The 26,118-nt window shown below is 42.7% G+C and overlaps 1 protein-coding gene across 4 annotated transcripts in view; it reads right to left on the reverse strand.

Moving 5' to 3' along the window:
* Positions 1-26,118, reverse strand: part of BAHD1 (bromo adjacent homology domain containing 1) — a 486,847-nt gene that overhangs the window by 14,292 nt on the left and 446,437 nt on the right. For all 4 annotated transcript variants that reach the window (XM_069208580.1, XM_069208584.1, XM_069208581.1 and 1 more), the window contains exons 5-6: positions 19,450-19,526; positions 14,562-14,653 (exon numbers count right to left, since the gene is read on the reverse strand). In XM_069208580.1, the coding sequence (XP_069064681.1) occupies positions 14,562-14,653; positions 19,450-19,526 (169 nt within the window). The remainder of the gene's footprint in view (positions 1-14,561; positions 14,654-19,449; positions 19,527-26,118) is intronic.

Consider the following 26,118-nt stretch of genomic DNA (forward strand, 5'->3'; position numbering starts at 1 on the left):
TAGCAAGTCAATCATTTGATTAAGATTAAATTGAGATACCATTTCTGGTAAAAAGTTTGTATTCGTACGAAGAACCACTTTATACTTGCGTATTTTGGAAAAAGGGTTCTTGTAAGATTATTGCCTGGAGCTCACTGACACGTTTGAGGGAGGATATTGCAACTAAAATGCCAATTTCCACGACAGAAACTAGTGAGGACCACATTAAGGTTCCATGAAGGCACTGGGGGTAGTCTTGGTGGTATTATTCTTTTAAGCCCTTTACTTAAAGGCTCTAATAACAGGAATTTTGGAAAGAGTAGAATATTGTCTGTTCTGACGGTAAGCAGCTACAGCTGCCAAGTATAACCTTATGGAAGTGTTTGCTAAGTTTGCCTTCTGTAAATGAAGAAAGTAGAGAATGATATTCTACACTGATACTTGGAAGGGGTCCCAATTTTGAGCAATGGAACAGTGCACAAAATGTTTCCATGTTGCTGCATAACATGCTCTAATAATAGGCCTACTTGCTTCCTTAACAATATCCATACATTCTTGAGGTAGGTTTAGATAACCAAATTCTATGACTTCAGGAGCCAAGATTCAACTCCTTGGGATTTGGGTGTCTGATTTGACTGTGGTTCTGAGTGTGAAGGACTGGGCTGAGGGGAAACTTCTCGTGTGGCACTACTGATAGGTCTCATAAAGTGGTGAACCATGTAGGGTGCCACTAGAATGAGTGTGAGAGAAGTCTGACTGAGTTTCCGAACCAGATGTAGAAGGAGAGGTGGAAAAGCATAAGCAAATATCCCTGACAAGTTCATCCACAGAGCATTGCCCTTGTACTGAGAGTATGGAAACCTGGATGCAAAGTTTGGGTATTTAGCATTTTCTCTTGTTGTGAAAAGGTCTATGTGCGGAAATCCCCACTTTTGAAAGTAGGGTAGAAGGACTTGGGGGTGGAGTTCACACTTGTGAGCCTGCTGCCGCATCCTGCTGAGGAGGTCTGCAAAATTGTTGTGTGTTCCTGGGAGGTGTTCCGTTAACAGGTATATATTGTGACAGATGGTCCGATGCCAAATTGTCTGTACAAGGCGAGACAGTTATTAAGAATGCCCCGCCCCCATTCTTGAACATAATACATGAGTGTCATGTTGTCTGTGTGCACAAGAACTACCTTGTTGGTGAGAGGACGTAGAAAGGCTTTGAGCACTAAGTGAACAGCTACAGTTCCAGACAGTTAATGTTTAGAGTTTGATATCTGTGATCCCAAAGACCCTGGACTATGAAGCCCACAGTTGAGCACCCCGCCCTTTCTGAGAGGCGTCTGTTGCCTAAATGATCTGTGGAACAGATTCCTGAAATAGCCGCCCCTTTAAAAGGTTGGTTTTGTTCCACCACTGCAGAGAGCGGAAGGTGAGGCTGTCTACTAACACTAGATCATCTAAGCGACCCAGTACCTGAGACCATTGGCATGAAAGACACTCTTTCAATCGGTGCATGTGAAGGCAGGAATTACAATGCAAGAAGCCATCATTCCTAGGAGTTTCATGACTGATTTTACTGTGACTGTGAAATTGGGACGAAAAATAAGAAATCTGTGTTTGAAAGTTTTGAACTGTTGCTGCATTTTGGTAGGCTATTCCCAACTGTGTGTTGAGCATATCCCCTAGATAGGGCTCTATCTGAAGTGGATTTTAATGTGACTTTTGAAAATTGATGGTGAAACCTAATTGATGAAAGGGGGACAGAAACCACTAGACACCAGGGAGTCATTTTTTTCTCTCGTGAATTTCACACAAGGGGAGCGACCCCTTAGGCAAGGGTCGTTCCCCTGGGGGGCAAATTTATTTGAGGCCATTTCTGCCCCTTTGGGGGGCAGAAACCACTAGGCACCGGGGATTTTTTTGTTGTTGTTGTTTTACAGATGGGGAGCGACCCCTTAGGCAAGGGTCGCTCCCCTGGAGGGGAAAATTGTATTTAGGCCATTTCTACCCGCTTTGGGGGCAGATTGGCCGATTTTAGGTCAATCTGCCCCCCAGGGGGGCAGAAACCACTAGGCATCTTTTTTTTTTTGCGCCGCCACGTAAGGGGAGCGATCCCGTAGGCGAGGGTTGCTTCCCGGGGGGTTTTGGGGGGGGGGGGGGGGGGGAGTTTATTTTAGGCCATTTCTGCCCCCAGGAGGGCAGAAACCTCTAGGCGCCAGGGCAATTTTTTTTGTGTGTGTGTGTGTTTTTAATTTTTGGGGGGCAAATTGTATTTAGACCATTTCTGCCCCCCTTGCAAGCAGGGCAGATCGGCGGATTTTAGGTCAATCTGCCCCCAAGGGGGGCAGCAACAACTAGGCACCGGGGATTTTTTTTTTTGCTCCAATGTCATGCAGGGGGAGCGACCCTGTGGATTTTGGCCTCGGGGGGGGGGGGGGTGTGGGGGGGTGAGGGGGCCGGCTGATCTAGAGGCCAAAATCCACAGTTTTTCACAGATAACAGATGTGTCCACGTTGTGTTTTGGGCCATTTCCTTTCGTGGGCGCTAGGCCTACCCACACAAGTGAGGTACCATTTTTATCGGGAATGAGAGGAAAAAGTGTTTTTTGGGCCAAATTTTGAGGTTTGCAAAGGATTCTGGGTAACAGAACCTGGTCAGAGCCCCACAAGTCACCCCATCTTGGATTCCCCTAGGTTTCTAGTTTTCAAAAATGCGCTGGTTTGCTAGGTTTCCCCAGGTGCCGGGTGAGCTAGAGGCCAAAATCCACAGGTAGGCTCTGTTTTCTGTGAAAAAATGTGATGTGTCCACGTTGTGTTCTGGGCTCTGTGCCTCAGGACGTAACCATTACGTCCTGGGCACAGAAGGAGATAACATCAGGGAGCCAGGGTATATTCACTATAGTTTTGCATACCTAAAAAGGATGGCTCCTTAAGACCTATCCTAGATATCAGGTCTTTAAATCATTACATCATATCAGAACACTTTCACATGGTCACATGTTTGGATGCGATCCCATTGCTGTAACAGGGTGACTTTTTATTGGCACTGGATTTAAAAGACGCCTATATTCCCATTCCCATACATCTGGCACATCGCAAATATGTGAGATTTGTGATAGATAGACAACACTTCCAATTCAAGTGCCCCTCCTATTTTTCACTTTTTATATTTCAGCAAATAAATTGCTGTATACCCGGTATAGAATAAAAACCCATTGCAAGGTGTAGCTCATTTATTCGCTCTGGGTACCTAGAGTTCTTGATGAGCCTAGAAGCCCTATATATCCCCGCAACCAGAAGAGTCCAGCTGATGTATCGGTAGATTGCTTTAAAAAAATCTGACATCGCAGAAAAAAGTTACAGAGTAAAACGTGGAGAAAAATGGCTGTTTTTTTCACCTCAATTTCAATATTTCTTTATTTCAGCTGTTATTTTCTGTAGGAAACACTTGTAGGAGCTACACAAATGACCCCTTGCTGAATTCAGAATTTTGTCTACTTTCCAGAAATGTTTAGCTGTCTGGGATCCAGCATTGGTTTCTCACCCATTTTGTTCACTAACTGGAAGGAGGCTGAAAGCACAAAAAAATAGTAAAAATGGGGTATGTCCCAGTAAAATGCCAAAATTGTATTGAAAAATTGGGTTTTCCAATTCAAGTCTGCCTGTTCCTGAAAGCTGGGAAGATGGTGATCAAACCCTTTGTTGGTGCCATTTTCAGTGGAAAAAATTGGAGCTGCCTTCTGCAGCCCTTTTTCCCCATTTGTTTTGAAAAAAACTAAATTATCACTGTATTTTGGCTAATTTCTTGGTCTCCCTCAGGGGAACCCACAAAGTCTGGGTACCTTTAGAATCCCTAGGATGTTGGAAAAAATGGACGCAAATTTGGCGTGGGTAGCTTATGTGAACAAAAAGTTATGAGGGCCTAAGCGCGAACTGCCCCAAATATAAAAAAAAAAGGCTTGTCAGCGAAGGGGTTATAGAGGAACTGGTTCTGTTGCTCTTTTTGCCAATAAGGCTGCACTTCCTGTTTGAGGAGAGCAAGATGGTTTTGTGAAAGTTTGTGAGTGCAAAGGGAATGTTTGGAGGAGTGGAACTGCGCTCCAGACAATAACCATGCTGGATAATATCTAACACCCACTGATCTGTAGTGAGTTTTTGTAAATTTTGGAAAAATAACTGAAAGCGTCCTCCTACAGGTGTTTAATAATCAGAGGGAAGGAGGAGTGTGTCACTGCTTGGTGGCAGTAGAAGAGGTTTGAGTGGAGGGTGTTTTACGCTACCTCTGAAGTTATTCCCTTCATATGAGCCCTTGTAAAATCCTTTGAGAGGGTGTGTGGGGTTGACCTCTACTGTATGACAGCGAAGTTTCAGATGTAGAGGGCTTAGAGGCTGTTTTATACTAAGGCCTGAAAAAAGTACCACACGAGGCAGGGAGTTGGAGCGACCCCATGGATTTTGCCACTTTGTTGTCCTTCATCTTCTCTAACGCCTGATCTACTTATGGACCGAAAAGGTGTCCTTTATCAAGTAGTAAATTTAAAATTGTCTGCTGTACCCCCTGAGTAAAACCTGAAATGTGTAGGCACACATGTCGGCTTAAAAGGATATTCCTCTCGCTGCTGAGTCTAAAGCACAACAGATGGAATTGTTGGATATTAATTGCTCCTCACTAACAATTTCCTGGCTTCTTTTCCTATATTCCTCTGGGAGGTTCCGAAGAAGTTCCTCCATTTCATTTTAGTGGGCACGATCGTATCTGGAAAGTAGACCTTGCGTTTTGGCGATACGCCAAAGATTGGTTGCCTGAACAGCAACATGCTTGACAGAAGCATCAATGAGCTTGCTCTCCCTATCAGGAGGCAGTGCATCGTGAGCAGCTTGTGAATGAACTATTTTCTGGCATTAGATACCACTAAAGAGTCAGCAGGTGTGTGACCTTTAATAAAAACTGGGTCAGATGGGGAGGCCTTATATTTTTTCTCCACCCGCAGAATGATAACACGTGCTCCAGCGGGGTCTTGGAAAATATTGTTTGCATGCCTCTACATACCTTTAACCATGGGTAGATACTATGTGGCATTATGAGAAGTGGTGTTTCAAAAAGAAAATCACTTTCAATGGGCTCTTTGTGAAGAGGCACCTGATGTTATGTGGCTGCCTTTCCAATCAGTTATTGAAAAGAAGTTGCAACGTTTGGTGGGGATAGTGTAGCTGGGTAGACCTCCGTGTCAGAGTCCATATATGTGTCCACATCATATCGAGACCAGGGTAATGAGGTGGAAGGCTTTTGCGTAGGCTTCAGTGTCGAGCTCAATGGTGAGGCATCCAATTAAGTCTTTCAATACCTACCATGGCTTGAGGGCAGAGGCAGCTTGATAGCCTTCGTTTCTATGCTTGTAGGCTTTTTGGTTGAGCAAGGGGAGCTTTACTCATGGTTGGTTGAACGAGAGGAATTCCCTGCATCTCAAGAGTTCAGTCCGACGAGAGTTGGAATCTTGGATGAAAAAAGTCTCCTCTTCAGCAGCTGAAGCCTCGTGAAGTTCCTGCTCTTGCTCGTTGTTGGACATGGTGTCTTGGAGTTCGAAAATATCTGGTGTGTCCTTGTCTTCTTTCCTCTGCATTTCTCTGTGGCGGTCTCTCTGATCTCGCAGAATCTTTTCGACTGAAAAGACTTGCAGGCCTCGCAGTCTTCTTCTATTTGTTCTGGCGACAGGCAGAGGTTGCAGATCTGGTGCTGATCGGTCCTTGGATATTTTGAGTGATACTTTGGACAGAAACGGAAAAGTGTCCATTCTCTTAGGATTTCATTCTCCGAGGTTTGGAATGGAGAAAATGGCAGCCTGAAGGGCATGGCCCTCAGGGCCTCGATCGAAGTGTGCCAATCCAAATAAGATTTTCTTTGGTCCCGGAATGCAAATAAATAGAATGATGCATTCAATGAACAATAGGAATGAACTGGAAAGGTTTCCTAAACGGTAGAGGGCTAGGACGGTCTCGACCAGAGCTAGGTGAAAACACAACTGGACCGGACGTCAAAAGAAAAAATCTGATGATGGAGTCGATGCCCATGCGCATTACTAGCTAGAAGAAGAGTCATTGTCCCTCAAGACTCGAAAGATTTTTCAAAGAAAAACAACTTGCAACCATCCAGGCCCAACACTAGATGGCAGAAGTATGCAGAGCATGCTTATCTACAACAACACATGCAATCAAACCTATACTTTCTAGGTTTGTTTTTATACTGTAATACTAAATAAATATACTTGGAAACGACTTGACGACTGTGAAGGGGTGGAAAGTGATACATTTATACAACCGCTGTCTTGTACTGACATTTGTTCTAGTCTACCTTACAGGAGATTGGAAGAAGGCAACACATACTGAATGATTAGCCAAACAATGGTATGTGTAATGCATTTTTCCCTATTGGATTAGTTGTTGACACCTCGCTACTTATAATTTCCACACGCTACTGTACATGTATAATGAAAAGCTTCCATGCTGTTGGTACTTGGACTTCAAAGTGTTTCTTTAACGCACAAATAAATGAGAACTTGAGAAACTGTCTTTATCTAGGTTCCATTGTATTTTTCCAGGGCAGCGCTGTATTACTCAAGCAAGCACAGCTGGTTTGCATCTGTTTGTTTTCTTAGAAGTCGCACTGTCTGCAGCACATAACCTAACTCGCTAGCAGTAGTCTGTACAAGTCAGAAGCATGGGGCATCAACCAGTGCTTGTGTTGTTGAGCTGTGCTTTCTGCATATCATGCCCTAACTCATAGGCCTTAGGTATGCAATCTAGATAGCACAGTCACAATAAATAAAATAGCAAAATATTATAAGCTGAAAAAAATCTACTCTGCCAGGCTAGAGCCAGTGGTAAATGCATTAAAACTGTTTTACCAGCAATATGAAATGAGAATGCCATGCATGAGAGCATTTACAGCTGAAAACAATCACACCTACCTGGCTTTAAATAGTTGAATCCAGCTGCTTCTACCTGAAGAGTGGGCTAGGTGTTGTTATAGAGCAATGCAAGGACTATCAGCAGTATGTACCACTTGTGAAATACAAAAGCAACAACGAATACCGCCTGGGGAATTTTAATCTTGGAAGAATGGCAACATAACACTGTCTGTATTTTTCAGGACGAGGCTCCTCTGTTGCCTATCATTCAGACAGCAAGCAAGGTTATGCATCATTTTAGGGCTCCCCTGTTGTCGGAAGACCTATTATGTACAATATTGATGCAGGTGCTTTGGGTCAGCGCGCTGCTTGTCAATGGTTGGCTATCTTGTCAGTTTTGTTTGCTTTGATCACATTTGTTCCTCTTCCTTTGTTTGTGCCTCCTGTGAAACATAGCTTCTATACTATCCTTTTTATTGGAGGACTTCTATCCTTTCACTACTTACGTTCAGCGAACAATATTTTCCTTTGCTTTCAGCTCTCCATTGGAGTGCTTTTGATTTTGAGCTCTCCCCCTCTGAGCTGCTTTGCCTTCAATTCCCTTCTCAAGCGCTCTGCGTGTTGCTCCCCACCCCATCCACTGATTCACCTACCTCTCCTCACTTGACATTTGATTCAAACCCCTGTGCTTGGCTTCTTCCTGTTCCTCTCCCTCCTCCTACCTATCTCTTTTATTTTTATTATTTTTAACGTATTAGTATGGCCTGCCAGCTGCAATTTGTTACCTTGCCGCTTCTTTCTCTAAATGTGCTTTTGTGCATCACTTATTGTTTCTTAATCTAGTACCCAAAAGGTGGGTGTCTGTCATCTTGGAATGGTAAATTTGAAAAAAGGCAAAATGGCCACTGTGTCATGATGTGTGCACACGTTTCAAGAAGCGTGTGCACATCATCACACTGGGGCCAAAAACCAAAAAAGGTGCTCTGTTACCACATATACAAATGTGTAATGTTAAGCATTCAGTGTACAATAAAAGTATGCGAAAATCCTTCGGTGGTGAAATATGACAAGGTGCTCCCAACTGGAATGCCAACCACAAAAAGCCAAGCCTAAGTTATTAGGTGCCTGGGAAGACTGAGTTTATTTTTCAGAAATACACAGCAGGATTAGTGGTGGTCTTGGGGTTTTCCCAAAAATGGGGCCTTCCGAATAACAAAAGGGCTCAAGAACGAGCCTGTTAGGGATGGGGAGTTCCCTGCATGGCTCTGGACAGCGTGCTGTCCTGCCCCAGTATGTTTTCCTGTACAGACATTTACTTTTAGTTTTGTCTCCGGTGACCCCAACAATTTAGCAAGTTCACTGGGGGGTCTCTGTTTAGTGGTCTACGACCACAGAGCTGTGCTGCGATGCCAAGGCACACCCAAAGTACACCAGGCCAGCTGCCTTCAGCTCTGCCCTGGCTGAAGAAGTTCGCTAGAGCCCTTGTCCACAGAACTGTGGGCACTCTTGGCAAATTCCTACTGTCACTGGCATTTGAGGAGATAGTAGGCTTTTTAACTATATTGTGTATGGGCACCAGAACAATGCACGGTTCTCCCTCCCATGTGATCACTCTGCAAGTGGCAGGATCTTGTGGCTATTTTGGGAGGGATGTGGAAATCACCAGGCTGACGGTATCTCAAAGCAGACACATCAAAACCTTGAAACACTCTTGAAACATTGATCCGATGCACAAATCGCATTAGTGCAAACAAAGGGATACATTCACCATTTGAAGAGTAGCAACCTGGTGGGTGGCTCAACTAGTGGACGTTTCAACTGTACTCCGTGGACGTTTAGGATTGTACAGAGTGCTTTTTACTGCTGGGGCCCTCTGAAAACAGTATTTCTCTCCTAACCAGATGTTATCACAATGAGAGTACTCTCTCTTTCCTGAGCTTCCTGATAAGTTTGTGAATTTGCACTGGTAGCAAAGATATAGAGAAGACTAGCTGCCTCTGCCTTGTGGTAAACTGTCTATTACAGTCCTGATCTACTTACATCTTTGGGAATTAAAAATGTCACTTGCTGTTCCTTCTGAATGCATCTTGTATGTCTGGAAACCCCAGAGCAAGAAAGTCTTCCCTTCACCAGCGTGCTCAATGTAAGCATCCCCTTTAGGGATTCAGTGTCCTTCAGCTCAATCTTCCATAACATTCACTTCTGCTAAGTGCCTAACGATTCAGATATGTCGATTCTCAGAGAAGTGCAGCATCTCTGCAATATTTGACAAGTGCCTTGTATACTGACGTAGTACAACGCAGTGGTATTATATGTTAATACTATAAGGATAAAAACCGGTGTACAAACCTGAACATCAGAATGGCTATTTGCAAACGTTCGCTTGCGAATGAGCCACCTACAGAAAGGCCCACACTGCGAGCACCCTAAAGGAACTAGAGGAACTTGTTGGCAAAATACATGAAAGGGTTGTCCAAGAAACTTGAGAGACTATACTTCTGACAGCTTTCTAGAGAGGGCTGAGCACTATAACAATCTTCTCTCAATGTACCAATGCAGCTGTTTGTTACCTCCCCTGCAAAGGTAGCTAAGGGCAGACGTTCATAAGACCTGCAACCTTTGCAGGAAGGATGAGTCCTAGAAATACATAGATCATATTACTGACAAAGCTTGAAAGCTCTATGAAGAAAGATTCTCCTAATGGAGACACAAATTATAACTTTAGTGAGCATTCTTATGTATGTATTATATGCACGACACAGACTATCAAGATATAAACTCCACTTGTTGTGTACATTGCACCTACAGAGTACAGCTGGACTGCAAAGGATTCTGTTTTTGGAGAAGACCTCACTGCTTGATGTACAGCAGGGATCTCCAATCTTTTGTGAGCAATGTGCAATATTTGTGTTGACTTGAAATGGTAAGGAACGCCTAAAACACAATGGAGACTATCAACAAATATATATTGGTAAAATAAGTGATGCGTATACCAGAAATGCAATGAACATTACATGCATAAACAAAACTTAACATAGCAGTGATTAATCCTATTTTGTGAGACAAATTGTTGGTAAAGTGAATTTTAAAGTACCATTCAAGGTAATTTACTGTAATCAACATTTGACCTAAGGACCAATTTACAGCAAAACTAGGTTCTTCTCATGCATTTTTTAAAATAGGTCGAATTGTGTTTTGATGTTCAATGACCAACAAACTGCTCAAAATTGGATGGAAATAAACACCACTTTACAAGGGAGTTTTTCGGGTCTTCCTATAGATGCTTTGAAAATGTTGTGACACATTCACACATTCAAATTACTTGGGTTTATATTCGAATATGTAAAGAGGTTTGCAGGTTCTTCCCCAGAGGTCATTTAGAAAATGTAGAAAATAGTACATTTAAAATCCATGTGTCAGCAAAACCTGGTATATTGAAAGATCACTACATATTGTGGTTTGAATGTTATCCAATGGACCATCCGTAAACATAAAGGTACAAATGGGCACTGTAACTATATTACTCTAATAACATTGCTCACAGTAAGGAAGGATTCAAACGGTCAATCTATAGACGAGTTCTCTTCAAAGGAGTTTTAGGGAGGTTCTGGGACATAGGTTGCATTGTGCTACATTTTATAACAAAAAATGCCAGAACACTCTGAATTTGGTAGAAAGTGATATCACCCCACTTGAGAGTCTTAACACATTTTACAATTTTATATACTGCATCCCCAAAGAAACTCTACAGTGTAGTTTTACAAAGTGCTACCACTGTGCAGCGTTTGCAAATTCCATACTAGCCCTGTAAACAAATCTGCTGACAAGCTCCAAGTAAACAACTGATGGTTATTTATCCTTGTGAAACATGAGTTTTCCAGGAAAGCTCCCAGGAGACATTGCTGCTTTCAAAGTTGCATGGCATTTACTTTGAAATGTGAAGTCGATACTCCGCTCCACAGTTAGATTCAAGAGTCTAGGTGTTTCCATAATTGCCCTGCTAGTACATTTTGTAGTTTTCTATAATGATCTGTCAACACAGTTATTTTCCAAAATCTATCCGACATCACGTTCCTTTTTTCATAATTAGTTCCGTTTTCAAACGTCAATTATTTGCTAATTCCATAACATCAAGTTAGTCCATTTTCATGTAGGATAATTGCCTACAAGTACCTTTTTTTCTATAATGTTCATGTTAGCATGCTTTGCACATGCTATAATACTCCATCTGGCACAAAGCCTGATACATAATTCTGGGTATTTGGGTCCAGGTACAATGGATAAAAGGGTGTACCAACCAATCACATAAAACATCCTCACCCTAACCTCGAAAGGAAAAAAAATAAACACTTGAACCGTTTAGGAGGGAAAAATACCATGGAGGTTGGCCATCTGACAAACAACATTTTAGGGTGCAGTCAGCAACATGGCAACCAGTAAAGGCTGTCAGCAGGAAACCCTGTACACGGGCACTATCGCATAATGATCCTTCAGCTTTAAAATAAAATAAAAACTCACGTCTGGAACGAAATCGAAAAGGATTTCGTTCATAAAGGTTAGAATGGCTCAAAGACCGCTCCGCAGACTTGTGCCAGTTGAAAGGGCTACACAAATTCAAGACATCTATTTTCCTCTATGACAAGAAGAGACGTCTAGCCTGCCCTGCTTCCAAGGACGAGCTTCCAAAGCACGAGCAGTCTGGGTCAGGAACCGGTGATGTTATTCACCAGCAGAAACGCGAAGGACTGGTTGGGAAACCACAACATGTGCCTTTCTGAGAAAGTGGCGCCTATAAAAGACATCCCATTATCAGTCTGGCTGGCTGACACCGTGACTGACTGAGGAACAGGACACTAGCAAAACCACAACATGCACAAATAGAGACGACAGGAAGTGTTTAGTCAAGCAATAAAAGAGAGCCGGGCTTCACAGAGGGAGAGGAAGTTACAAGCAAAGCATCTAAAGTTCAGGGAAGTGCACCGACAGTGACATCATTAAACACTGACGAGGAGCATCGAGCACTGCACTAGAGATCTCGCCCTTTAGACAACTGAGTGAATGTGTTTGTCTGAGAGGGGCAGAATGAAGAATGATTTTTTCCATACCTGCACTTACTTATTTTCTGAACGCATCAACCGGCATTTGAAGTAAGAAATACAAATGTTGGAATGGTAAAGGGGTTGGAATGCATTTTACAAAATTTGCTTCAGAAATGTTTGCTTATTGCTTCAGAACAACGGTGCGCACCACTGGTAGAATGATCTTCTAAAGTAGTGTAAACTATCTCTGAAGTAATTATTCATTGGTGATCTTTATGGTATTTTCTAACTGCTGGCGGTGCCCAAGTCCTGTGGTAAACCACGGGCCCCGAGAAAGAAGTGGATGCCCATTGTGCGTCTGATAGAACGAGATGCATTCATTTGTTCATTCAATAGCAGAACTGAAGCTTTGTATATATAAACATTGGGAAAGAATACAAACTCTAGTGGGACAGGTCTTTACTTTTCTAATACTTTCCTCAATTACTGTCTGTTAAGAGACAAGTATCAGAGTTTTTACTCAGTATCCCTTTCCTAATTCACCTGTATTGAGTTACTGTCTGGAGAAAGACCCAAAACCGACAGTGATGCACGAACTAAACTAACAAGGTAAAAGATGGAGTCCACCTTGAAGGCCCTGTGTGATCGAATTCAGCAGAAAAGGGGGCAGCCTGCACGGTTCCCGCCGGCTACCTACAGATTATAAATGTCTATGATTTCTGAAAAAAGAACATGGCACCATTAAAGTTGGTATTTCAGACGTGCACGTTTTGCTGGCTTGCACTGAAGTTACTGACTCTAGGGGAGTCTGCTCCTACGATGCAGTGCCGTGTGGCGAGTTAGAGACCTTAGCATGCAGTGCACAGTGTCCTTGCGGTGTAGAGTCCCAAGAATGCAGTGTCGCGTGCTGGCATCCCTGGCGTGCAGTCCTCAGGGTAAGAGACACAGGACATGGTGCACGGATGGGTTCCGTCCGCAGGACAGAGAGCGGTGTTTGGGATTAGGGGCCCTAGGATGCAGTGAAGCGCCTCTGTTAGTGTCTCTAGGGTGCTGCGTGGTTTGCGGGTTAATGTTGCAGAATTGACTCCAGCTTGGTGGGTTAATGTCCCTGTGATGCAGTGTATTGTGATGGGTTAAGGACTACAATGCAGTTGAGTGTAGAGGTTAGTGTGTCCCAGAATGCTTTGCAGCAGGGCACGGGCATGTCCCTAAGGTATGGCACAGGTGATGAGGTGTTGCCGAAGAGAATACTGCCCTGGATCAGTGCACCGACAGTTCTGCAGAGTGGGAACTTATTGTAGGTAGGGCATGCATTACACTAACAAGAGATCACACTCTTTTCATTCTAGATAACTAAGTCTTTTTTTCACCCTTTCTTTTCTCCTCAGACGGGAATAACTGCATCTGAAGAGGTTCTAATAAAAGCAATGTTCAGTTCATACGTACATAAGAACGGAGTTGAAAAAGCAAAAGTGCCCACTGACAGTGCTTTAAATGGGCAGGTGCCCCCCGGTTCCTGCCCTTCTTTAATTTGAAAGGAAGAGTACCTGCACTTCTCAGCACTGCTTCAATGCATTTAATGGGAGAGTACCTGCACTTCTCAGCACTGCTTCAATGCACTTAATGGGAGAGTACCTGCACTTCTCAGCACTGCTTCAATGCATTTAATGGGAGAGTACCTGCACTTCTCAGTACCGCTTCAATGCATTTAATGGGAGTACTGGCACTTCTCCGCACCGCTTCAATGCATTTAATGGGAGAGTACCAGCACTTCTCAGCACCGCTTCAATGCATTTAATGGGAGAGTACCTGCACTTCTCAGCACCGCTTCAATGCATTTAATGGGAGAGTACCTGCACTTCTCAGCACCGCCTCGATGCATTTAATGGGAGAGTACCTTCACTTCTCAGCACCGCTTCAATGCATTTAATGGGAGAGTACCGGCACTTCTCCGCACCGCTTCAATGCATTTAATGGGAGAGTACCTGCACTTCTCGGGAGCAAGCTGGTACTGTGGATAATAAGTACCAGCACTGCCAATTGGCCCTTAAAATGTGGCAAGAGGCTGGCACATACACGGCTCCGTGTGACACTGCGGTGAACGGCCCTACGGAGGGTCGGCCCTCTCTCGTGTACCTGCTCTTCGATGGACCTTTCAGCGCAGAGCCCACTGTGCCATCAACGGCATCAGCATGCGGACGCGTTCCATGACTCCCTAGTGTGCGTCGCCTCCTGGGAACCACAGAATAAGGGTCCTGATTTTTTTTTTTTTTCAAGCGGGTCCACTTCGGAATTGCTCTATGAAACCTGCGCACCGGCTCGACCTTTAACAATTTAATTCACTGCAAAAATAAATGACCTTTCGCCTTCATTTTCAGTTAAATACAAAAATACGTTTTTAGTAAGAAAAGCTAGTTAAACATCGCTAAAGTGAAAACACGGTGACCTTAAAGAGACACAACAATCTCAGCGTATTAGATGGTTGTACCGGTTGGTATAAGCAGAATGGGAACAGGTGAGCCAAAGGTCATTAACCATGTATACACAATGCAGACAAACTTCGTACGCGTGCCTCATATTATAAATGCAGTGGAACGTTTTAATGGGCTTCAATGGCTCAGAGTGCATCAGTGAGACAAGGCCACCACCTACCGGCAGTACTCTGCAAATGTCAAGACATAACACTTCTCTTCAATGCAGGCGATGCTGTTCTCATCCTGATGGCGGGATGCGAAGATCTCGTTCTGAAAAACAGGACAGACAAGGGTTCAAAGAAACTCATTTAAGACCACATATTGTTCACATCATCAATGGCCAATAAGAATTAGGATTAACACTTTTGTTCAAAGCAAAATCTGGACTTAAAACCCCACCACTATGAAAAGCTGCCACAATCAGTTCTTGCACATTTTTTTTTACGTGCCGAATTTATATGAAATGAATATACGATTTTTTACGTGGCACTTGTTAACACAATCCTGCAGTTCAGTGGATGTTCTTAACACCCAATGCAGTTTCGGAGAACCTCCAGTCACTGGCAATCTAAATGGACTTCAGTGTTCTTAACCTAAATCAGGGGTCTCCAAACTTTTTTTGCAGCAACTTCTGATCAGTGAAAATCATTGTGAGCCACTGAAGGACAAGACACTCGTGAAGTGTCACTAGACACTCCCCACCCAGCTCACTGACTAAGTCTAATGTTTATACAGCCAGATATTATGGTTTGAACAAACCCTTTTTGACTACCGGCACTGTGGCAGGGCAGACGTGGGCCAGTGAGAGCGTGGTCTTGTGTGCATATGAATGGGATATATGTGAATGGGTGAAAGAGAGTCAGTGTCATATGTACATGTGGCACAGACCATATCTTTCCCCATATGTGGAACCGTTATATGTATAAAACAAACATACAGACGTTTTTTTTAATGGGAGAATTTTAAAGTGCATAATAATGTTCTGCAAAAATATTTATAATATGGAACATTTTTCCACACTTTAAAAATTTCAAAATGCCACATTTACAAACGTCAGGCATCTTGCACCCAGTGGCCTGTAAACAGGGTGCCACATTTATAACAGAAAAATACAGCCATTTATTTAAATGGGAGGAATTTAGAGTGAAGAAACATGCTTCACAAATGTTTAAGACATAATTGACTCAATATTTCATATAAATATTTTTCTTCCCTTTAAATTTCTTTGATAAAAAAAAAAAGACTGTACTTTTCACCTATAAATATAGCACAGCATGGCCACTGGGAGCAAGAGGCCTGCTGTTTGTAAATTTTATACTCTGAAATGAGACAAAATTAAAATGTAAAGTTAACTTAATCATTAATTTAACACTTCATTTTAATTTTCTCCATTTAAAAGCATTCAGAAACATCACTTTGTTCTCACACTAGTAGACCTCCATGCCCTCAGGTCATAAATCTGACTCCAGCACTGCTCCTTATCAGGCCTTGCCACCTGCAGCCTGAAGATAATATTGTAAAGTAAACACACCCTTCACTTAACTTTAAAAGGGAAATGTGACCCTGTGCTAATTTAAAAATGAATTAAAGTGTTTGAGCTACTCTGACGGTGTCTTCCACCTACCTGTAGCTCCCGATCGGCTGGTTCAAGACACCTGGGTTAAATGGAGCAAGAAGTGAATATCTGCTGCTACTGCTCCACCCAGGATCCTAAAGAAGGGCTTTTTTAAACTGTGAGATCTTACTTGCTATGAACTAAGAGAACATTGAGATCATATGGAATGAGGACCTGCATTTAAATGCCAGATAAGACAGCGCTTCAAGGGGGCTCTCTCATTTTACATCAACTTGTGGTGCAATCTTACTTCTATCCTACTGGGGAACATAAGACAATAACTTCAGCCATTTGCAGTACACAAGACTAACACAGAAGATTATACAAACTGCAGAAGTGCAACATAGTTTTGATCTAAAGTAATGCGAGTCGCGGTCTCTTGCTCTGACTGACAATGGTTACTTGTCAAACAGTGACCTTTATTATGACCAAGGCATTCATTATGGGTGGCCCGGGAGATGGGCTGGTGCATACTTCCCCACAACCAGAGTTACCGACAGCAAGGGTCCACGTAACTCTGGGTGTGAGAAAATCCGGCTTATTATAAGTTGGATCCTCACAGCCCAGTAAGAAATGAGTAATTATGTAGTAAATCGGTATTTCAGGGACTCAATCCCCAGTCATTTCTCACGGTATTACTATGGCCAATGATAACCCAGTGTCCCCCCCCCCCCCCACCGAGCGTATCATGGGTTTGGCAGGAATGCAGAGGCGGTGGTAAAGCAGGGAGAATGATTGTTTACTGCATTCCGCCTGCTCTGCCAAATTCTAAATGAGACCCTTACTCTTTTGACTGATCTGTTTTTCTTATACAGTCCTTTCTCATGGAACAACATCAAAAAAGAGAAAGTTTAAAACACTTTGCTGAGGCCTGTGTTTAAGGCCAGTGCGGCAAATCTAGGAGATGCCCTGCAAAGCAAGGCCATGCCAGTGAATCAGCAGCTGTACTTATGGTTTTCTTTGATAGCATTATCACCTAACTTAATACTTCCTGAAGTCCTCCCCATATTCACAGGAGAGTTTCTACGAGAAGTCCTGCGGCAGATCTAATAAGGATCTGACATATCTGCCTAGCAAATTTTAGGGTTTGAGGACCCAATCCCATTTTAATATGTACAACTAGAGTGAATGGAGTAGCGGTGGCTCCATAAAGAACCTTCTAATAAAAAAGGTTGTTTTTCCTGCTAAGCCAAAAGCCCTTTTTTTCCTCGCCCATGAAACATCTTACTTTTATCACTTTTGTAAACTTACCCCTCTCCCTCTCGGTTAGTCTGCCAGGAGTGATTCATGAAATCACAGTGAGATAGCCAAACCAATAAAGAGGTTAGTTTGGTTCACTTGCTTTTGTATAGGTTAATCTCAAACCTACTCTAAAACAGACTGGGACAAGGCAGTCATTTCTTTTTTGTCTTGAGACTTCATGGCCATACTAAGCTTCATAGCCTAGAAAGATACCTCAATCTTGGTAGGAATTTAAAAGCAGCAGTAGACATAGAAGCTAAAAGTGGTAAGACAGAGAAGCCAAACCGAGGCTTGCAAAGGAGGGCAGGAGCAGGCCCGAAATATCTCCTCTTCGCTCATGTCAACAAGGGTTATCAAGGTTGAGCGCTTAGACCTCATTACTCCACCCAAGCGCAAGTACATTAACTGAGAAAGACAGTGTCTCTTTCAACTTACAGAAAATCAAGAGGCTGTAACACTATATAGGAATAACGCAAAACTACAAGTCTCATTAGGAAGTGTGCTGCTGGTAACAAGCTCGGACTGATCACAGGTGCGTGTGGCAAACTGGCTGCATCACAGTCTTTCACATGCCCTTGTTACCACTCCCTGGCTGGCAGGACTGTGGAATAATGAGTCACATACCATGATCCCGTGTAAAATGCCAGCGGGGTGAGTTGGAATCAGTCAAGTGACAGATTTGCTTCTGCCTGGCTGTAAGGGTTGGTTTGCTTACATGCCACTGATCATTTAGTAGAGCTGGGCAAATTGCATCTCCCATAGGACAATCGCATGCGAAAGGCCAAATGGGCTGGATCAGCGTCAGCAATAGATCAGTCTTGGGTTGGAAACAGTGACAGAATTGAGGGAGGGCCATGTCCCTTGCACTCATGTATCCGACTACACACCAGCACTACTGCATCACATGGTGGAAAGTAAATGAACATAATGACAGCTAATAATAATATCTTGTTTTTATATGGCACTAAATACTGCAACGTTGTCTCTTCTATGGACTGTAAGTAGTAGTTATTGCCCAATTTATCGCCCTAAATGTACCCGTTTCGATTAGAATGACAGCCAAGTTTGCTTTGCCGTGATTTCTTCTCATGACCGCTAAAAACCTGGGTTTTGTCTGTGACAAATGTTTTGCAAGCAGCACCATTCTGTTGACTTATGTGTAGAAAAAGGGCCCTGCTGTTTTAGTTTTCCAAGTCCATGGCACACACTCGATCTACCTGAGAAGAATGAAGGGTGGTGTGCCCGCCAGAATTTGAACCTGACTAGAGCGTCACACTAAGGTCTGCGGAGTGGATGCAGTTAGTCCACCGAGTCGTTACCCCCAACTTAATGCACTCATTCTGCCACGTAGAAAACAGTGACTGAAGTATTCATATTTGAATCCTATTTTAGAACACAAGGTCGAGTGAAGGCCTGGTGAGACTAGCACTTTATTATATCATTGGATCAGTAGGCCTAGTGGCAATTGTGTGATTTTTCGGTGTGTGTGGGGATGGAGGAGCAGCTGGCATGCTGTACGTACCCGATGCATTATCAAAGTCATCTTGTGCCCGGTCAAAATGGATTCACCCATGTCCAAGAACATGGGTAAGCGCACAATCGTAAAACTACATGAGAACATATTTGAAGAATTTCTTTTTTCTGTATATGTTATACTTCCAAAGTTTCCCCAACACGAAGAAGCTTGAAATGATACTAATAAAATGTGGATGCCGACCACAAAATAAGCGACAGATAGTTTTTAGCAGCGATCATCACCATCTTTCTCTGTAAAGTAAAACACTGCCCTGGGGACCGGTGCACTTCGGCAACCGGTGCACTTCGGCAACCGGTGCACTTCGGCATGCTTAAGAGGGAGGTTGCGAGTAGGAGAAGCGTGGAACATGGCGGGCACGGAAATTTGGAAGGGAAGGATCTCCATAACTCCTGTGTCACAACGTTTCCATGCTGAGGCGTGGCAATCAAAGTTTTACAGATGTGACTGCGCTTATGTAAAGCCTGAAACAAAACTGCAATATTTTAAAGTGCTCGAGCATGCTCTAGAACACCCCCACCCAGGGGAAACTGAAAAACAGAGGTCTAATTAACAGGTGCTTTCCCAAATGACTGGCCTTTTCACTGGTGGAATTGAAACCCACAACTCTCATCTCTAACAAAAGACACAACCTCTTCACGCGTCAGTCATCATTTGGAAACCTGGACCGCTTACCTGATGCATGCTGGCATTTCGTCCTCCCTGAGTGTGTTCTGGTCTGTAATACCAGAAAAGACTCATCATCAGCTCGCCTGTGAACAAATATACATATATAAAGGTCATGTTTACAGTATATGCATTTATAATGTCACATGTGGAAACGAGTCAATAAAATACAGAACGTATGAATATTACATTCCACATCAACATTAAAGAGCCACTAAATTATTATGACACAAGCATGCTCACATATATGTGCACAAAATAAAGGGGAAAAAGTACAGAAAGTTTGGCAGATTAAAAAAACGGACAACATGCATATATAGTTCAGAAGTGGAATATGACAAAGTATAAAACGCATAAACCCAGCTTGTTTGCCTACTAATGCAAATTCAGCATTTAAAATTAATTTAAAAAAACATCTTTCTGGGTACTTTGAAAACTACAAACCGGAAGTAACAGTCATGTAATTGTAAATTCCAGACATGGCCTCAACAGCCACAGGGTAAAACCAAGATCCCAAAGGCTAACACTGCCAGCACAACTGCAGTCACTCTTGCAAGGGATGCACTGGAAGAGTTTAAGACCTTCACCTACCTGGGCAGTGTCACAGACAAGCAAGGCAGCAAAGATGCTGACTTCAAGGCAAGAATCGTTAAAGCAAAAGCTGCCTTCATTCAGCTAAAGAAGATCTGGAGTTCCAAGGACTTAACACTGCGAACCAAGATCAGGCTTTTTAACACTAACATAAAGTCGGTCCTTATGTATGGATCAGAAACTTGGAGTACAGCAGTGACCACCAGCAACAAAGTCCAGACCTTCATCAACAACTGTCTGAAGAAAATCCTCCAAATCCGTGGCCAAACACCATCAGCAATAACAACCCACGGCAGCAGACTTTCTAACTCGCTGCTTATGAAGAAATCATGAAAACACACTGGGGCTGGGTAGGTCAGACCCTCCGCAAGCCCGCATCAAACACCACCAGGCAAGCCCTCACCTGGAACCCTCAGGGGAAAGGAATAGAAGAAGGCCAAGAAACACCTAGATTCAAGGCCTGAGGATGGCTGCAAGGAGTTAGGTTACACCTGGAGTCATATTGAAAGAAAAGACCAGGACAGAGATGGCAAAACAGTCCTAGTTGATGGCTTATACCAGTGGTTCCCAACCTGTGGTCTGGGGAAGCCTGGGTGTCCGAGAAGCCTCCTCAGGGGGTCCGCGACTGCTTAGAAAATTCAATAATATTAACAGATTACGTCCCAAAGCTTTCAGTAATGAGTCAGTGGTGGGGTCCCCGGATTCCAAAAAAGATTAATTGGGGGTACCGGGCTACAGTAAGGCTAAAGTGGGGGTCCACAGAAGTCAAAAGGTTGGGAACCACTGGCCTATACCACAGGAGGGGTAGCAGGCATGAGTAAGTAAGGAGTGTAAATCTAGATTTCCAACATGAGAATCTTCAGTGCATTCATAAGCACTTAATAGTTCTGGCTAAGTGAAAGAAAAAAAATACATAATGGGGAATTGTGTATTACGGTCCTATAATCTCATTGAAGGGAACTGGCAACGATATAAACCAAGACACCAAAGGGCGAGTGTTTTGTAAATGTCACTAGGGACCACAGATGACTTTTTTGGAATACATGTTTTATTTTTTATATTACATATTTATTTTGAACTAAGTAGACTTTTTTTTTGCTTTTTTTACAAACGAAAATGTTTCTAGAAAGCAATACGTTAAAACTAGATAATACAGGTTGGTTGTCTTCAGTGAAAAATGAAAAAGACATGTTTACTTGTGTTCTTCAAAATGTGGGGATTATGTGAAGGCAAGCTGTTATTTGTTAAGAAGCACATTCTGACTGAAGATGTGGGAAGATTTTGAAGCTGCTGTCTGCAAGATGTGAAGAATGGACCTTGACTGCAATTCTAAATGTTTGCATTTGGTTTATTGTTTGTGAACAAGATCATAATCAAACAGGCTATGATGTTATCACCCATGCCCCTGTGTTTGCGGAGACAGAACATCGTCATTGTCCTACTCATCTGGACAAGTATTACATTGCCAATGAATGCAACCAGAACTACTCATGGCCAGATACACTGCAGTGAGCTCCACAAGGTTGATATGATGCAATGTTTCCTTCAAAGACTCGGTGCAATGGACCATTAGCACTTGCAGTTGAGTTTCACTTGCCATCAAACTAGAGTCAATCACAGCTGCCTGTGAAGGCAGCTGTGGGTGAAATCCTTTATTAGGAGACACGAGTACTCGAACAATTGTAGGATTGCTAGTTTCAGTGTTTCCCCAATTCCTGGAGCACTGGCTTTACTGGAATTCTGTGTATGCACTAGTGGTCTCAGATGAATGTGTTGCATGATGCCATTATGTCCTACAGAGTGAATATCTAGCCGACTGTGCGACTCAGTTTATCAGAAAGACTGAAATTTCTCTTGAGCAGAAAACAGTCTTCACTCCCTAGAAAATACTTTTTCCTTTCAGTGCCCTGAATGGTGCCTAGATAAAGGAAGGCATGTATCGGGACGGCAGCTGACACTGTTTGGTTCTCGCTGTGCATTTTGTATAGAAGATGTTATCTATCGTCCAGTTCAGGTGACTGAGAATTATCTTTTTTTATGATCCTCTATCATCATCACTAAAAGTGAAAAGGGTGCCCATTTTGAAATGGCTTTGTGTGGGGATTTTATGTCGGTGAACAGTAACACTTTGAAAGGCAAGGATAATGTTCTTTCCATCTCAAAAGGAAAATATTTCATGTGCTTTATTGTATTACAAATGTGAAAATGTGCCTCTTGAAGACTGACTGCATACAAGCTGTTTTCTTGTGCTAGCCTGATTCCCTAGTCGTATTTCTTTGTAGTAACACCATACTAATAAATGCCTCTGACGTACATGCTTTTACTTTTCGTCTTTAAATTCAGAAAAGTCCTTTAATCTGGCTTTGCATCTTCCCTCGTAGGCGAAAATAGCAATAATAAATTCCCTCTTGTCTCATGGTTGACCGTAAGTCTACACAAACTAATAAAATAAGAGGTGAGGTGAACTACGTCTTGCAGGAGAAAATGATCATAAAAAAACTTCTTTAGTGACATGGCAAGTGGATGCGTCTTTAAAATCAAAGCATAGTCATTAAGTACAGCTATCCATACTTATTTGTTTCTTATGATCGTGGACGGCTCTGCAAGCTAACCTGTGAATCGTCCCTCATAACAGTGTGCGAAAAAAGAGTGGGCAGAGACCAATCACTGCTCCACTGGAACTTTTCTTCTGCCAGAGGGGCTCACGTACTCTTCATTTAGTCTGTTTCTTTGATAGAATGGTTGTTTTTAGGGTTATGGCTATTTTTGCCAGAAAGGGTACTGAACACTCTGCACTATCACAAAAAGCGAATGTAGATTCAATATTATTTACTTTTTAATGTGTGGTGCCACATATTTGATAGTAGTAAGAGTGAGACCAAATTCCAAAGTAGCTTCAGGTAGGACAACAATGTAATGAAGAAATGTCTCGGAAGCTGCAGAATGCTTTATTGTCTCAAATGTAGGAGACGGTTTGACCTGAGTTGAGGATACAGAAACACAAAGTTTTGCTGCACCTTTGGCCAGGAAGGCATAGAAAATTGATGCTTCATAAATTTTATATTTAACTATGTACACATTTTTCTGTGCTCCTGATCTAGTATAGGAACCTGCTGCAGAAAAATACCTTCTACTGACAGCACATACGATACATAATTCCGGTGAGGATCCAGAGACAAACAGAATAGGTCTTCATATGGTGCCTTATGCTTCATTTAGAGGCTTAAGGCCAGATGTACTAAGCAGTTTTGCCCATTCTGTGTCTATGGGAAAATGTGTTCGTACATATGGCCCTTGGTTTCGCTGATCTGGTAGAAGCTGGAGTAAGTAAAATCTCTGTTGCCGGTTCAACTAATCCAGAGAATGGAAGTGGCCCAAAAAGCACATAATTCTATAGCTTCTTAAATATAAAATATGATTTAGCCTAAAGTGTGATAATGAGATGCTGAGTTTTAATCAACCTCTAATCAGGATGACTTGAAAGTTATTATGTTGTCAATTAGGGAGATTTTCAAAAGTGACATTGGTGAAGTCAGTGAACGTGTCCCTAGCCTAGTATGACCCGGGTGACATCCTCTCCTTGGTGTTCAAGACTATGTTGGTGTCTTCGATCTCCTTGTGCCACATGAATTAAAAATAACCAATAAAACCTAGTGGGTCGAGTACATATTTTTCTTTACAAGAGGAACAATAAAGCCTTGCATGCCGACTTGGAGGCAGAAAATAGTCATAATTTTGAGCATGAGTGGCAAAAACGGTACACTGCCTTTAAATATCATGGCTTATATGAAGACTGGTTTCAAAGCGGTGGATCCTTTGATGAGATGCAGGGGCCTGAAAACCAAAGAATGGCACCCCAGGTGAAAAGCAAAGAGAATACTGAAATAGAGGGAGGAAATTAGCTTGCCTTGGAAAATAATGCGAGATGTTATTATGGACTCTATACAAGGAGTATGGACAAACCCATAAGAATTTAAGTCTGGTATAGTTCCAAACCGCCCTCTCACTTTACTCTGCATTTTGGTGTGATAAACGTATTGTTGACAATAAGGGAAACACTGATAGTGAGATTTAAGATTGGACGCATAGGTGGCTTTGTCTGAATCGATAAATGCTTGCAGCCACTTGGATTTTAAGGCTATACTTTTCCAATTCACTGTTGATGAATGAAATAGGCAACAACATCTTCTGGTCTGCCGGAGTTTCTGACAGAAAGTAAGTCAAATGCATTTATTAGCATGGTGCTACTACCAAGCACTGCAGCTAACAAAGAAAAAATATTATTGTGGTCTTCAAGAACAAGTTTTAAATGACTGGATGTATGTTGGTTGCTTGTGATAAGTGAAAGGTGGGGAATGAGATAGTGAAAGTACCATACATGTTTAAAGCCAAATGGGACTAATTTCGAGCTGGAGAGAAGGAACATTATGGTGTTGTGCCTGAAGATGCTTGCATCATTTTGCCAGACGAAGTCTAAATTTTATCTTTTAATGCTGGTGGTTCTACAAACTAGTTGGGTCAAGATGTAAACCTGCATACCTTTCCCAACAGGGTAGCTGTGTATATATATATATTATGTGGGTTATGACTAAGAGTATCAGAAGGACCAGTCTGAACAGCAAACAAAATATAACAGAAGAGGCAGCAGTGGTATAGTGAATACCACACTTCCCATAAGTAACGAATGTGTAAATCAATACGAACAGTCTACTCAACAGGTAGAGGCACTATGCTACCCAACTCTTGTCAAAGGAGTTTGAGCAAAACTCCCACACTTACATAAACATAAGCACGCCCCAGAGCAAAAACGAACAGTCTCAAAAGTGATGGTAAGACCATGTGGTACATCCAGTTAATAAACAGGAGCATAATAGTTAATTGAAAAACTGGAGTCGTTTGTTCCACAGAAAGCATGGGCCAACACATGTTTAGTCTTTGACAACTTTTTCCAGGCTATGAGAAGGAATATAGATGCCCGAAGTCAATGCAGGCAAAATAGTAGAACAGGCGAAATAAGTAACAAGCTGAAGAGACATTGGAATTGCCTCTCAGAAAGTGAAGTAGGTAAGCCCAAAGTCTGACCGAAAAAGTAGATTGAGATAATCAACATCGATATGGAAGCAGCGATAACCGCTGCTTATCTCCAGAGGCCAGTTGACAACTTCTTATGCTGTTACCGAATCTGATGTAAGAAGCTCCGAAAGGTGAAAGCCGTGCTGCGGGGAACTTTGATAAGTCCCCCATAAAATTGTAATTGTGCTCGTTAGTAAATCTAACGCAGGGACTCTAACGCAGACACTAAAGCAGAGTTACTAGAGAGTTCTGTTTTTCAATGAACTATTCTGGTCTTGGTTATTGACTGGATGTACTAGATGGTCTTCCAATCACTTTGAGGCTGTATGTTTCTGCTCTGGGGGTTGCTTCAGCAAACAAAGTATGAAACCCTGGAGATCAAACTCGAGTTGTTGTAAACAGAAAGATTGGAGAGGAGCAAAAGGGCCTAGGTCACTGTGCGACTGCTTCTTTTGCAGACACCTAGCATGACGTACTGAGGGGAGCCGAAGATATGGAATTAGCAGATGGTAGGCACTGGTAGTTTTTTCTCACTCTACCTTCCCTCTCTAGCACTGTTTTCTGGCAAACGGGTGACAGCGCAATGTGGTGTGAGGAGGACACAGCCGAGGACGAGGGTGCATTTGTTAGGAAGGAGTGACCTTAATGATAGATTCAGCCAGGGTTACACGTGCTGAAGAGAAGGGTCACTGAGTGCCCAGCATGAATAAAGTACTCCACTTGAAGTTTTTATTTGTCTGGAACTACTAAGGTGTGTGCCACAGCCCTGCCCAGGACGCAGTTGCAATGGTTTGGCACAAGCTTTTGTTTTTCTTCCTGATTGCCTATGTAGTACACCATTTAGCGTCAGACTTCATCCGGATAACACATATCTGCTTTCTTGTACTCGGTAATCTCAGAGGCAATTTTCAACAATGTATTGTCCACATGGCATGTCTACTCTATTGATTAACCCGGCTTTCCCCCGCTGGACTGCAAGCTGAGCTGCTGAAAGCCCCAGCAAGAAAGACTCTG

The sequence above is a fragment of the Pleurodeles waltl genome, chromosome 9, assembly GCF_031143425.1.
Source record: "Pleurodeles waltl isolate 20211129_DDA chromosome 9, aPleWal1.hap1.20221129, whole genome shotgun sequence".
Taxonomy (NCBI): Eukaryota; Metazoa; Chordata; class Amphibia; order Caudata; family Salamandridae; genus Pleurodeles; species Pleurodeles waltl.